General features: G+C 47.9%; 2 protein-coding genes across 5 annotated transcripts in view; one reads left to right on the top strand and one right to left on the bottom strand.

Moving 5' to 3' along the window:
• The window catches only part of USP36 (ubiquitin specific peptidase 36), a 30632-nt gene extending 19748 nt beyond the window's left edge, over nucleotides 1-10884 (bottom strand). Inside the window, exons 1-9 of one of the 4 annotated variants that reach the window (XM_083727434.1) lie at nucleotides 10700-10884; nucleotides 6117-6435; nucleotides 5806-6021; nucleotides 3694-3804; nucleotides 3009-3111; nucleotides 2583-2650; nucleotides 2138-2208; nucleotides 1039-1121; nucleotides 122-233 (exon numbers count right to left, since the gene is read on the bottom strand). In XM_083727434.1, the coding sequence (XP_083583560.1) occupies nucleotides 122-233; nucleotides 1039-1121; nucleotides 2138-2208; nucleotides 2583-2650; nucleotides 3009-3111; nucleotides 3694-3804; nucleotides 5806-6021; nucleotides 6117-6369 (1017 nt within the window). In that variant the 5' untranslated portion in view covers nucleotides 6370-6435; nucleotides 10700-10884. Of the gene's footprint in view, nucleotides 1-121; nucleotides 234-1038; nucleotides 1122-2137; nucleotides 2209-2582; nucleotides 2651-3008; nucleotides 3112-3693; nucleotides 3805-5805; nucleotides 6022-6116; nucleotides 6436-10609 lie in introns of all 4 variants that reach the window. The other 3 variants (XM_083727435.1, XM_083727433.1, XM_083727432.1) reach the window with 3 other exon arrangements.
• Nucleotides 1-15177, top strand: part of LOC310839179 (autocrine proliferation repressor protein A-like) — a 223622-nt gene that overhangs the window by 194216 nt on the left and 14229 nt on the right. The gene's annotated exons all lie outside the window — the stretch shown is intronic.

Here is a 15177-nt window from a genome sequence, read left to right as displayed (position 1 = left end):
ATTTCTCGGTTCTGTGACTGTCTTTTTTATACTGACCCTTAAAAGGTCAGAAAGACAGCAGCCACCAGCGCTCCTCCAAACCCTCTTCCAGGGGAGTAGGGATGTCTTTGTGCCCCCTCACCTTGGAGATCTTGCCCCCGCTGAAGTTGGCGAAGCGCTTGAGCGAGATGGTGAGGACGTTGGATGCCCGGTGAATGGTGAAGCGCTTGGTGGCTGGCACCTTCTTCTTGCACCTGGCACAGAGAAGAGGAAAGATCAACAAAGTCTGGCTCCTCCTTGCAAGGCTCAGTGAAAATGGGGGATGCCCTGAGAACTCCCCTCCTGCTATGCAGATGCACAATTGCCCCCTCATGAGACCAGGGGGTGGGGAAGGCTATTAAGTCTTTCCCTGCATTTGAAGCTAGCATCCTTTGCCCTGCAGGCTGCCTTGAAACCATCAGGGAAATGGCTTGGTTTCAAGTACAGTGGAACCTGGGGTTAAGAACTTAATTCGTTCTGGAGGTCCGTTCTTAACCTGAAACTGTTCTTAACCTGAGGCACCACTTTAGCTAACGGGGCCTCTCGCTGCCACCGTGCGATTTCTGTTCTCGTCCTGAGGTAAAGTTCTTAACCCGAGGTACTACTTCCGGGTTAGCGGAGTCTGTAACCTGAAGCGTCTGTAACCTGAGGTACCACTGTAGAAAGCAGATGCACCAAATTTTTAAAAAACACACCACACACTGTGAAGATACATACCCAAACTTCTCTTCTGCTTCGTTATTCCCACGACCAACCCAATTCATCATTTTGGAAATAGCTAAGAGGTGAGCCTAGTCCCCTCCCTTTTCTTTTTCCTACAGATTTTTTTTTAAAGCATGAGTCAGCAGTTACTGAAGCTGTGGAGCAGACCATATTTGCCAGACCTCATAAGTTAGCACTTCCATTCTAGAAATACGCTTCTGTTTTTTTAAATAATAAATAAATAAATAAAGGCATCATTATGCAAAAGAAAAGGTGCCAAGCAGGAGGGATGGATAGGTCAAGAGGAAGGCAACTCACTTGGCACACATGTAGGCATTCTCTCCACTTAGCACGTCGGCCTTTACAAACAACTCTAATGCCCGCACGATGTTGGCAGTCTGCTGTAATCAGAAACAGAAAAGGGACATTCATACAGAAATCACACCAAAGCTCAGGTTATACCTACACTCAGGTAAGCTCTGAAAAAAGCAGCTGGGGAAACCCAGACAGAAGGGCAGCATATAAACAATAAAATTGTTGTTGTTGTCATTATATTATTATTATTATTATTATTATTATTATTATTATTATTATTAATGTCTCTTTAGTTTTTTAGCCTTGGTCCTGCATACCCGAAGGAGCGTCTCCACCCCCATCGTTCAGTCCAGACACTGAGATCCAGCGCCAAGGGCCTTCTGGCGGTTCCCTCATTGCGAGAAGTGAGGTTACAGGGAACCAGGCAGAGGGCCTTCTCGCTAGTGGCTCCTGCCCTGTGGAACGCCCTCCCAGCAGATGTCAAGGCAATAAACAACTATTTTACTTTTAAAAGACAACTGAAGGCAGCCCTCTTTAGGGACGTTTTTAATATTTAATTCTGTATTGTTTTTAACACTCGATTGGAAACCGCCCAGAGTGGCTGGGGAAACTCAGCCAGATGGGTGGGGTATAAATAATAAATTATAAATTATTATTATTTAGGAAGTGGTTCTATTCACCCACTACCTCCCCGGCTACTGTTAGCTTAGCTTAGATGGGATGCCCTTTTCTTTTCCTGCCCAGCGTATGGAGAACCTCTGTCCCTCCAGATATTGTTGGACTACAACTCCCATCATCCCTCACTATTGGCCATGTTGGTTGGGAAGTCCAACAACATTTGGAGGGCCACAGGTTCCCCACCCCACCATTATTATCATTTTCTATACATCAGCCGTGCACAGGCAACCAAGTACCTATATGCCACATCCTCGCTACACCTCAGTGCATGCTATATGCCTCCCTACACGCAGCGCTCATGTATAAGTAGGAAAGCACCATGAATCTGCTCATATTTGCAAATCCCCTGCCAGCTTATGTCCCTCTTTAGGCCTACCATGGAAAAGAAATAAAAGGGGAAAGCGTTGATTTAACATTGGCATACCCTGATCTCCAAAGCCACATCCAGGAAGGGGTCGTAAGTGTCCGAAACACTCTTGCACACGGAGCATTTCACTGCAAAGAAAGCAGAAGAGTTGCTTGCCTACTCTTCATGGCCTCAGCTGCCTGCCAAGGTCATATTTCACAACGGGACTTCCGAGACATCAACGCTTCCACCTCGGCAGCTAGCAAAACCAGCACGGGAAGCAGCTAAATCCCCCGATTCCCAATATCCTCTTCAAAACCTGGGCAGAGGCCAAAGGAAGCCCGCAGGAAACTCTCGCGGTATTGGGACATCAGCAGCTGTGTGCGCCCACAAGTCAGGTGGGCATTGCAGAAGCGCAGCTGGGCAATGAAGGAAAAGCTGGAGTTGTAGAGTTATCACTAGGACTTGGTCAACGCTTCAAGCCTAAAGGGCGTGAAAGGTACCGGGCTAAAGCTGTGCTCACCACGAGATCGGAGGTAGCCGCCAAAGATCTGGTGCACCAATGTGGTAGCTTGGGTCTGGCGGTCCAGCCTGGGAAGAAAAGCAGCTATGGTTAAGAAGAGAGTGGAGAAGACCTTCCTGAAGCAATATGGGGCCTCAACAGTGGCAGGGACACAAAAGCAGCCCTTAGGGTTTTCCTCCCCAGGGAGGATTACTAGCTTTTGCTTCCATGGGCAAAGGAGAAGCAGCCACCATTAGCTGAGTGGTGACTTACCCAGCATGCCCCCCCTTCCCCCACCCACATTCCACCTGTGAAGGTTCATGCTTCCAAGAAGCTGCTTGCACAACAGGGGAAGGTGGCAAGATCTCCACCTGCCCATCTCTTTGCCACCAAGTGAAAGGTACGGCCCTGACCCTCCCCACCCCAGAGACAGGGAGCTGTGCATACTTGGTGTAACCATTGAGGCAGGCCTTCTGCATGGCATCAATGGTGTAGCGCAGGAACTCGTGAGCATCCTCTTGGCTGCCAAAGCGGAAGTGACGAGCGATCTCTGCCAGACGGAGGAAAAGGACTCTGAAGTTTGGCTTCCTATGCCCGCCCAGCACAGGTCAAGCTCATGCCAAGGTAACAGGCATCGCTGACACTTGACCGGGGCACAGGAATTACATGAAGCTTATTAGCACGTGCACGCACACAACCTCAAACTATTCTAGATTCTGCAGAACTCAACATAACTAAGCAAAATGCTGATGGGGACAGCATATAGTGCATTTCAATCTCCCTTTCGTAGTTTCTTAAATACCGGCAACCTCAGTTGGATGGTTAAAAGAAATGAAAGAAGCGCCAAAAATAGCTCTAATCTATTTATGTATGTATTTATTTGCACGCCCAGCTGCCACGTCTTCAGACTTAGCTCCACAATGGGGAGATCTGCACACCTGGCTTTTTCATTCGCAGTGCAGTGTATGGCATTTGTACACAAACACACACACACACACACACACACACACACACTCTACAGTCAACACTTCAAACAAAGAGATCTTTGGCCCCTTTCCCTGTATGTACCGGTGAGATGCATCACAACGGCACTGTACAGCCTCATCAAAACAAAGCTCCCTCAGCTGCTTACTTTTGAGATCTCGGATGAAGGACACCGGCTTGATGGCATTGCCGCTGTTGGCGAAAGCCTGTATCATGTGATTCTGCATAACGCACATCATGCAGAAGCCTCCCTGGTGGCCTGCAAGAGAAGAGACCAGGAATGAATTCATGCAAAGGCTGCACAAAGGTCTGGTGGAGCAACTCTCACAGAACCGGAAAACCCATGAGTAGAGCTCAGCCTAGGGAGAAGGGCATTTTGGCAGCCATTACTAAATAAATAACCTGCTGGCCCATGGCGACAAAGGAAAAGACAGAGAAAGGCGGGCTTTGAGGGCCATGCACCGCTCTTGCTTCATGATAAACCATCTGCAGAAGTAGCTGCATATGCATCAAGGAAAAAGTTGCCTCTTCTCTGCTGGAGGCAATTTAAGGTGACAAGGAAAGCTACACACTGATATAATCAATGCACAAATTGAATTGGAGTGCAGAGTCTGCACTTACCTGTAGGCTAGGGGTGGGGAACATGTGGGGCCACAGATGCTGTTGGGCTCCCATGCTAGCTGGGGCTGATGGGATTAGGAGCCCAACATTATTTGGAGGGGCACAGGATCCCTATCGCTTGTGCAGGCATCTCCTCCATGGTCACAGCATCAACAACCCCTTGCTAGAATAGCTTACATGAACAGACCACTGTTAGATGCATGGAATAGCTTCCTAGCCCAGTTGCATGCACATCGTAAAGTACTCAGTAGTGCAGTCCACTTGGCTGAGATGGTCAGGGAACCAAAACGCTACAGCCATGCGTGTGATTTCTCAAGCCTGAACAACAAGCTGGCAAGTAGGTGCAAAGCAGTATTTGCCCTAATCCAAACAGTTCCTCCTCATCCCTCCCCCTTTTTTGGGGAGGGACATCTTTTGTCCACCCGCCTCCCTCCATTCAGGTCCACTTCCCTAACTAGGAGTCAGCGCTCCTCTAACAAGGATGAGTCGGATGCTTAGAGCAGCAGTTCTCGTGCAACCAAGTGCTGGCTCTGCTCCTTTGCAGCTGTTAGCACAGCCTCCCAGGCCCTGACTGCAAGGATGAGTGCACAGGGCTGCAAGGGAACTGCCAGCTGCAGAACTGTGGAGGGGACAAGGCACACTGCCTGTTATTTGACCTTGGATCCACACACCATCTTTTCCCACTCCCACCAGCATCATGTTTCAAGCAGAACCCCCTCCTCAAGATCACATAACAATGCAACCCCTTTCTTGTGGCTGGGCACAATGCAGCCCCCTCTTGTCACAAGGGGTGCCCCAAGACTTTGACAACATGAGAAACAAGGGCCAAATAATGCTCCATCGTTCAAGCCCCTCTCTCCAAACACAGCCAAGTGGAAGCATATATATTTTTAACACTATAAATTCCCATACAAGAAATCCATTTAAAAAGCAGGCTTCGAACCAAAATGTTTCAATTTCTCCCCTCGCTGAAACCCCGAGACAATTTCTGAAAAGAGGGGAACACGGCGGAATAAGAAATTTTTTAGCCCTTGCATGGAGTAAATGTTCTTTCCAATGAAAAACATGAAGATTTGCAGCATAACAGAACAGGATTTTTTTGTGGCTGTGAGAAAACCAAGACTCAGAAAAATGAGGCAGGGTCCAATTTCTCTTATGCATGATTTTGGAGTGGCTTTTGAGGGTTATAGTAACACTTAAGCTTCTGCACAGCAGCTTGAAGTGGTCACAAGCACTTCACTTGCACTGTCTCTTTATAATGTGTATCCCAACCCTGAAAGGTAGTTTTGGGCATTATAAAAGCCATACAAGAGATGGGGAGGATGAGGTTAAAAGGGAACAGCTTGACCAAAGGTCAGTTTATGGCACAGCAAAATCTGAATCAGAAACACTGCGATTCACAGTTCAGTTTCTTAGCCGTGGTGCTCCTGTTTTATTACCATTAAAGACTGAGCGTTATGCATTGCTGTTCCTGGCCCATCTCTCATGAAAGCCTCAGCAGAGTGGCACTGAGATGAAAAGCATGAGGCTGCTGAAGCCTTTGCTACCTGCAACTCTTAGGTGAAAAGAGACAGATGACACGCAAGCTTTGCCAAGGGGCACCAGACATTCCACATGCAACCAAACACCCCACACTCACAACTGCGGCTGTGCTCCTTGGAAAGCAGGTAATTGGCAAGAGGTGGGGTGTACGTCAGACACTGCAAGGTGGAGTTGAGGAAGCAGGTGTTGCCCAGGTTGTGGAGACCGGCTCCGACACGGTACACCCGCTCCCATTTCAGAGAGAGGCGATCCACAGGGAAGAGGACCTTCTGTGGGGCTGGAACTCCATCTCCTCCCAAGGTGTGCTCACCGCCTGTCAGAGAGGAAGAAGAACAGGGAAGTCAGCGAGGCCGGGCACACATGCACCCCCGTTCCCACAGAACCATTCCCCCCAGAATACGGGCACACCTTGCTTCCGGATGGGTCCCTCTTCAGAGCCCCTGTGTCGGCTGGGGTTTTCTGTCTTGGGGTTCAACAGAACGTATTTGCTCTTCAGCGTCTCCAGCTGGTAGGAGAAGCTTTTGGAGGCTGGTTCAAACTCGATCTTCTGCAGCAAAACCTTCTTGGCGGAAGCAGCCAACAGCTTGCCCAGTTCGCCATCGTCAGCAGAGTCCTTCCGCCCAGGCTTGAGGGCTTCTTTCAGCTTGTCCACTATGGGCATGGTGCATCACTTGTGGGTGGCAGAGGCCGCACTGCTAACAAGCGGACTTTGCTCGGTGGGGCAGAGCTGGAAAAGAAAGCATTTGACCCAATTTTTCCCCCACGAAGCCTCTCACACAAGCTCCTTACCTCTGCAGCCTACAAGGCTGACTATGACAAAAATTCTCCTTTGTTTACCCTCCTGCCTCCATCTCTATTCACAATACTCCTGTCTCCCCATTTGGGGCTGCAAGCACTTTTGGGGGCATAAACCTGTCCTCTTTTTAATTTTCTAAAGGGTCATGAAACACCGAGAGCACTATATAAAGCTGCCGCCACCACAAATTCAATTTCAAACACCATTTCCAGGGAATCTGCATTTAACTCAGAATGCTGCAACACCGTTCCAAACCGTATTCTGTATTGGGCAAGCAGGGAGTGTGTCCACAAGTTCCATTTCCCCAAAGGTGGGATTAAGCAGCATAAATTTGTGAGAGCAGCTACACTCATGCTGTCTCCTTGCTACAAGAAAAACACAAGAAACCCTGAAAGCTACATGGAAGGGGGGGGGGGGTCACATGCCAGTGGTAGGCGGGACCAGAGGCAAAACCAGGCAGAGCAGTAAACATACATTTTACCTGCATACAGTAGGCTAGTTTCAATATACAGGCTTCTCTATCCCAGGTAAACAAGAATCATGATCAGAGATCAAGGACATATTGCAGCGGGGGGGTGGGGGAGAGGGTGTGAAGCAGGGCACGTGAGTCACATGGCCTGGGGATGGGAGTCCTGAGGCCTAGTTAGAGAAGCTTGAATGTCCGCAAGTGAACCCCTGGGCCTGAAATCACACCCACCCACCCTATTATATTTGCAGCAGCTAACAAACAGAGCTCATACATACATCAATTTTTTTTCTCCTCATGCAAGCTAGAAACTCACTTCTTTGGAAGTCTGATGGATTAAAAAGTGCAAAATAAATACATCCCAAGTCTAGTCTAGTAGGCCTGCTTTTCTGCAATTCAATCAGTGTCAAAGCATGTTTCTAAATACAGTGGTACCTTGGGTTAAGTACTTAATTCGTTCCGGAGGTCCGTTCTTAACCTGAAGCACCACTTGAGCTAATGGGGCCTCTCGCTGCCGCCATGGCACGATTTCTGTTCTCATCCTGAAGCAAAGTTCTTAACCCGAGGTACTATTTCTGGGTTAGCGGAGTCTGTAACCTGAAGCGTCTGTAACCTGAAGCGTCTGTAACCTGAGGTACCACTGTACCATTATGCACCCCATTAGCATACCTCCCTTTTTTTGCTGGGCCCAACAATCTTCACTCCTCAACACGGTGAAGACCTGCCTCCCAGAAGACAAACCAAGGACTTATGAGCATTCACTGTGAAAGGTGCCCCTTAAAACTCTAACAAGGTGTCAAGCAGTAGCATCATGGCTAGGTAGGCTGAAGGATTTGCGGCCCAGGTTCATAGACACAAGTTGGCATATGCTGGTTTTATTTCTATACAATGCAAATGTAACTTTGCAATGTCACAGAAGACGAATCAACCCATGCACATCACCCCAGATAAAATTCTTCCATTCATTTTCTCTCTACCCCAGATGACCCCAAATCAGTTCCTCTTCAATTCAATTACCTCCAAAGTAGATCCTGCTCCAAATCAATTAATTTGTCCTTCAGCTACCTGTACTGATTATCTCTCAAATCACCTCTAGAGTCGCTTCAAATTATTTTGGGCTGTGATCCAAGACTTGCATACCTGGAAGTAAGCCCCCCCTGAACTAAATGGGGTTTACTTACAAGTAGACCTGATTATAGGATTACACTGCTGTTTCTCCCACATAAACATCCTACCCAGTAACCCAGATCACCTATTTAATTTCCCCTGAATCAATCACTAAGAAAAAATTTGTGCCCCGCATTCTATAGGCCACGCCCTAAAAAATGGCTCAGCTCTTGAAAGAGCCTGCAGTGAAATTGGGAACTGGTTTACAAAAGAGAAGATGGCATATTTTAGTTTTTTCTCCAACTGCTGGAACAATTTTAGCCACAAGATAGTTTGTAACAAACAATCACCATGAAGACCTATACAGTGGTACCTCGGAAGTCGAATGGTTTGACTTCCAAAACGTTCAGAAACCAAGGCATGGCTTCCGATTGGCTGTAGGAAGTTCCTGCAGCCAATCGGAAGCCGTGGAAGCCGTATCAGATGTTAGGGTTCCAAAAAACATTTGCAAACCGGAACACTCACTTCCGGGTTTGCGGCATTTGGGATCCAAAACACTTGACTCGCAAGGCATTCGGGATTCAAGGTACGACTGTAATTGGAAGGCCTGAGATTTTCCACTTCCTCTGATAGGGAAGTCAGCAGTACAATGTAAGGAAAAAAGGATTACTCTGTCACCTAAGGAGTGCCTGAACTGAACTCAGATTTGACTAGCAAACAGAAGAAGCAGAACACCCCAGATAGAAACCACAGGTGCCTCTCCTAACTGAGTAGAATTCAGAACATTGTTACCCATCTTGTAAGTGCCTTTGTAAAAAGCCAAGCCCATATTTGGTTTTCGAAAAGAGAGAGAGGCTTCCATCAACACAAGTCCTACTAAAACACCCTCCTATGCGTCCTATAAAGTACATATAGCAGCTCTTCATGCAAAAGGCGGCAACTATTCTTCCCAGCCCACTAAAAAAATACTTGCACTACAGCCTAGGGGAGTAGTAGCTAGCTCATTGTAGGGAGAGTGCACTTTCTTCAGTTACTAGTGTGGAGGTTTCCTAAGGCATCCAGTGAGCATCTTCCACATGTTATGATGCTCATCCGAAGCTCCCATGACATCAAACCTTTCTACAACAACTATTACATTATTGGTTATCGCCTAAGAAGCCACTGGAGGCACTACATGGTGTCTGTCTCCCCCTGAGCAGCTGAAATGGGTCCTACACAAGGATACTTCATTCCTAGCACCATTGTGAGCCCAGGAGGATGGACATACCTGGCTAGTCCTTTCCATGCTTTTGATGAACGTCAGCTTAATCAACTCACCTTGTTGTGAACAGAACTGAGATCTACAAGTATAGTATGCAAATTTAATAATAAATAATAATAATACCTTATACAACCAAGACTACCTCTTGCTTTGGAGGGGGACATAGGGAAAGTCATAGCCGGCAACTGACTGGTAGAGAATTGCTTTGTATGTGGGACAAAACCCTCGCCTTTCATGGCAAGCCTCTGCTAACTCTTGCCAAAGCAGCAGCATCTAAATCAGCAGTCAAGGGCATTTATATAGGGTACAAATAGTAAGGGAACAGCAAAGAGGCGAGAGAAGGGTGCTGCTGTGTGTGCCCTTGGGATTGAAGAGCAAGCGGGCAAAGGTAGTGCGTTGAGGAGATGTAACGGTTCACTCAGAGTAGCTATGTTGCACACATACACTCGGGGAAAGGAACCCTCAGCTCTTTGCACGGGGATGAGTGGAGATTCCGCAAGCCCACATCCCCAACGCAACAGAGCGAATTAACAGGCCCCATTGAGTGGATCAGAATGCCAGCAGAACAGGACGCAGCAGGAGGCAGAAGGAAAGGCTGCTTTATGGCCCAGATCTAGAAGAACGCCCCCCCCCTTCATGATTTGTCTATCAAGGAGAGAAAGAGAGCCCACCCCACCTTGCTCTCCATCGCCAGACCGTGCACAGGCCCCAGCCACCTTCGCCCAGCAAGCGGTGCCCGCGCACGCAGAATGAGCACCACACAGGCTGTATCTCCATCCCCAACAACCGCGCGCGCCCCACAAGCTGAGCAGCAGCCGCCGCTTCCAAGGTGCCCCAGAATGCAATCGCCGCCTTGGTGCAAAGGGCACCCACACCCTTGCGCTTTCTCAAGGGCCCAAGAAGATCGTGCCCAAAGCCTCTCAGCCAAGAGCGGAGGAGTCCTTGCGGAAGAGATGGCAACCTCCTCAGCGCCCCGCCGCTCGCGCCTGGGGGGGCGGCTGATCTATATGGGGCTTGTTTATGAGAACCCGGGGCTTGGGCGCCGGTTCGGGTCATCCCGGCCCAGAGAAACCGAGCGGCGGCGGCGGCAGCGGGCTAATGCACTGGAGACGGAGGCACCAGGTTTGCTTCTGCAACGCAGCCGGGGCGTAGGGGAGGCAAGGCAAGGAGGGCACGAGGGTGGGCAAAGCCCCAGCCCACACCCACTCACAACCCCAATTCACCTAGCCGCCACCGCCGCCCTACCACGACCCAAGCGCTTTCCTGCTCACCTCCTTACTAAATAGGGGGGGAGGAAAGCTCGTCTCCGCTCCCCGCCCCCAAGACCCCCTCGCCATCCCCCTTCCCAGCCCCACACTCACCATCCGGGGGACCCGCGTGCGCGCACATACACACACGTGTCCACGCCGCGTAGGAGAGCAGGAAAGAGCTCAGCTGGCGCTGCTGCTGCTGCTAGGCCGCTGCCGCTGGTGCTGCCGCCGCGCCGGGCCCAATCCTCGCCCTAAAGGGGTGGAGAAAGCAGAGGAGCCCTGCCCGGTTTCCCTCTGACGCAACGGAGCCCGCCCTGCCGCCGCTTTCGGGAAGGCAGCGCCGCCTGCTGTAGCCCTCCCGGCATCGGCGAAGTCTTGGCTCTTGCGCTTGCTCGAATGCAGCTGCTACCTTTTGTCCGCTGCCAATATATATATATATATTTAAGAAAAAGATATATGTGTGTTTGTTTTGCATAGATATATGTGCAAAGATCAAAGGCGGGGCTGGGCACAGAGGGTGGCGCGTGACTACTGGAGGAGAAACGAATTAGGGACCCAAAAAGCGCAGTGTCCCGCAGAGACGGGGCGGGGGTAGCACTTCCTGCCACGTGCCTCGCAGGGGCAGAAAAATGAAATAAATTGGGGCGTGAATGTGAGGGGGTTTCTTCTGCGCGCGGTGCGTGGGTGGGTAGGTGGAACTCGTCAGTATTTTTGAGCTTTCCATGATTTATTTGTTTTAAAAAAAACACGTCACGGTAGATTTCTTTTTCCTGCCTTACGCTAAGTTATTCTTCTCTGCGGGTTTTTATTGCCAGATTCTAAAATCAGAGGAAATGTAGAATTTTGGTTCAGGCTGAGTAGCTATGCCATTTGTTACGGTTTCCGGGACAAGGCAGGAACAGAGATTTGGACAGAGAAAAATGTTAATACTGTAAAGGGAAAACTTCAAGGTAGAAAAGCTCAAAATAACAATTAAAAAATAAAAAGAGCTCCCGTGGTGACTTGTCAGTCATGGGAGAGAGACGTTTCCCTTTTATAATACTGTTGTCGTAAACGAAATCTGCCCTTATTCCCTTATGTACACAAGAGCCCTTATAGAGTCCTTTGTAGGTTCTCCATCGGTAGGAGAAAATAACAGAGGCCAACCAGAGAATATTAAGAAGCAAAGCAGCTAGTAAACCTGATCTTTATTAAAGCTGTTGCAACAGGGTGCTCCCCTCACACGCAGGATGACCCAGAACAAAGGTGTGCCCGCCCTTACATATCCATTTTGAAATTCCCTGCCATGGAGCTCCAGACCACCCCTCCATACATCATATATACATCACAGAAGGGGTGTAGCCCAAGACCACCCCCCACAAACATCATACCTACAACACAGAAAAGGCAGTCTACAACAAAAAATTGAATGATGTTGTTGTTTTTTCTGACTTCCAGGTTATCTGATAATGCCTTATCTGATTGTGTTTTCTGGTAGTCTGGCCATTCCTTTGAGATGGTAATTACCCAATTCCTGAGACAATGGGAAGGTTCCCTCACCCCCCCTCCCTCCTTGCAAAGAAACATTTGGTCAGTTTGAGAGTCAAAATGATTTCAGGACTGTCTTCCTGTGCTGCTTCAGACATGTGGTTTATATATTTATGTACGTGTTTGCTTGGTACATTTATTAAATATATAAGACCTTAAAATTCTTATTACACTGTTATGGTTTGGAGGGACCCCCCCCAAAAAGCCTGTAAATTAATAAATGGTAAGATTTTGATTATTTGGGATGTGAAGGGCGTATACAAGCTGTAGGGGAATTCTTATGCAAAATGACCTGGCCAAGCTAGGGTCATTCAGAAACAATACAGGCAATGGAAGAATACTGCCCTTCCCTTTACCCTGAGGTGTGAACAGAGACAGGAGATTTGGAAGGTTGCCTGGGTAACTGGGCATGATGTCACAGGAAGAGTTTAGGGACTTTGGCAGGTGGCTTCCAAAAACTGAAAAAAGGATGGCTAAAAGCAGGAGAGATGCCTTGGACTCTGGTGCTGCACTGCTGTGGGGAACAAGAGCCTCTTGAGATGACCATACTATAAGGCCTGGACTCCCTCCGTCCATATTCACGTGTAGATTTGTGAATAAATCATATTCCTTAAAGCTACAACAGCCTCCATGGTGTCTTCAATTCTCCAAAGAAGCACAGACCCTGGTTGAGGGCGAAAACCTCTGGAATCCCATGCATGGTTCGACAGATTGGGGTGGACTGTAACAATACTATGCAATGAAACAGTGTTGTGATTATGTGGGGCAGGGCTTACCTGCCTTCCCCCCAATATTTTATTCAAGTGGGCATCCCTGGTCCAGGTTCAATTATACACCCATATACACAGTGAAAAGAACCAAAATGCTCACCGGATGGTCTCCTGTCCTTAGGGACGTGTTCTGTTAACAGCTTACATCGTTTCAAGCCCAACATATGAAACTGCCTTATATTGAGTCAGCCTTTTGGTCCAGCACAGCATCACTTACTTTGATGTAGGGGTTCGCCAAAGCCTCAAGAAAAGATATTTTCCAGTTCTCCTGCCTCTTTTAATTGGAGGTGCAGATAAGCTCTATCACAGAACTATGGCTTTAGAAACAATACATGCCATGACATCTAGTATAACACTCCCATTACAGTGCTATGTTCCTTTAGTGCCCTTGGGATGGGATGGTGGTCAACAAGCATTGGCAATGTGACCTTCCATGTATTTGTTGGGACTGTAATTCCCACCTTCCCTGACCATTGTCATGCTGTTTGGAGCCAATGAGAACTGTAGTCCAACAACATCTGGTGGGTCCCAGATCTTCCACTACTTACAGAGTTAGGTCACCTATGGATCCATCCCATCCATCTGAGAAATAACCACATCACTCTAGATGGGCTTGTTACCATTATCAGGAAGATCAACTTTCTTTGTGATCTGGGTTTGTCTCATTAAAGTAATAAGGAGCTGTATGCCACATAACTAGATGTGGATGGCTCTGTATGTGGGTCGCCTGGGCACTTGTATTAAAGAGCACACCTAGTATTGCAGCAGGTGAGGTGAATTTGCAAGTCTATTGTAACTTAAGAGATCCCAGTTTAATCTCTCTATAAAGTTTGATGCTTGTGGGCAGGCCTCCCATCTGTATTAGTTCTACAGAGCTTCAGGTGCATTTGCCTAGGAAACCAAGAGGTTCACACAACTAATCTAGGAAGTACCAGTATGTGAAAGCCATGAGTCCTAATGTAAATGGCAAAGAGAAGGACATGACTCCAGAGAACTGAGTGTGGATGAGGGATTTAATGTGTTACGTTTATGGAAGCAAAGGTGGGTCTTTATAGAGACAGAAGCCAGGTTTGTGATGGAACAGCAGGAATAGGAATTTTCCCCACAAGGGATATCCTCTCTCAAGGCAATAAGTACCTGGTAGGCCAGAAGCAGGGGCCACTCATGCTATACATTCAGTTTTGAGACTCACTGGATTCCTTCCATGAAGTGGATGAAAAACAGCACATATTTTGACACAGAGCCTGATTCTGTGGCAGTCGCTGTATGTCACTGGAATAATTCCTTGACATCACTAAAGAGAACCATATGAGATGTTTTCTCTAACATCAAGAAATAAGGGGACATGGGAGTCATCAAAATGGAAAAACAGCTGGAGGTGGGCCTTTGGAAATAGGCTGAGGCACAGTGAACCAACAATTTATCTCATTAGGAACTAGAGACCAGTTTGTGCCAGGGGGCATGGGAAGAGGGAGAGTGGAGAGCAAAGCCTGGAGGAAACTTGCAACTCTCCACCTACCTCCATCAAGGTGATTCTTGTAAAGCAGTTCACAGAGGCTGAGCAACACAGGATGAATTCCCAGGGCTCCCTTCTAACGTCCACACCTCCACTGATGGCAAAGTGTGCTCCAGACAAGGAGAGACTGTTCCCGGTTTATTTGATAATACTGTTTATTGTCCGAAGACTCAAATGTCCACGTATGAATTATACAAAGCATCAGAGACATGCACAGTCTGCTTGTCTATTCAACAATTTTCATGTGTTCCCAGCACAAGAAAATCTCAGCTTTCAGAATCCAACAACAACAACAAAAAAGTTTTTTCCCCACCCCCACCCCCAATATTACTCTACCCACCAAACATCATCCCGGCCCTACTCCCCAATAAGCTTTAAATTATGGCAGCAAGTTAGATACTTATTCTTTTTTTCATACTTACTAAGCAAAGATTTGAAAATAATGTAAACCTTTTTTTAAATATTTTGAGTTGCTGACATGAGGGGGCATTGGATTGTTTCTGTGTGTGCATCTTATCTTTCTTATCAGGGAAGTTTCCATGTGGCATTTAAACCCACAGCGATAAATTAAGCCGATTGAAGAGCCTTTGATACTGCTTTCCCACAAAACAGGTCCTTTTCAGAATGGTTGCTTTCCACGCTACTACTAGAACGGCAAACTCACGTTTTGGTACGGCAGTCACGCAACTGCAGTTTGTCTAGCAAGCAGCAGTCACGTGTCACAGCCAGCCTCTGACCTCTAGAGAAGACCTGTGCATGCTGCAGAGGCATCAGGA

Source organism: Podarcis gaigeae (genome assembly GCF_964106915.1).
Source record: "Podarcis gaigeae genome assembly, chromosome: 2".
Taxonomy (NCBI): domain Eukaryota; kingdom Metazoa; phylum Chordata; class Lepidosauria; order Squamata; family Lacertidae; genus Podarcis; species Podarcis gaigeae.
This window is presented reverse-complemented; position numbering and strand designations above follow the sequence as displayed.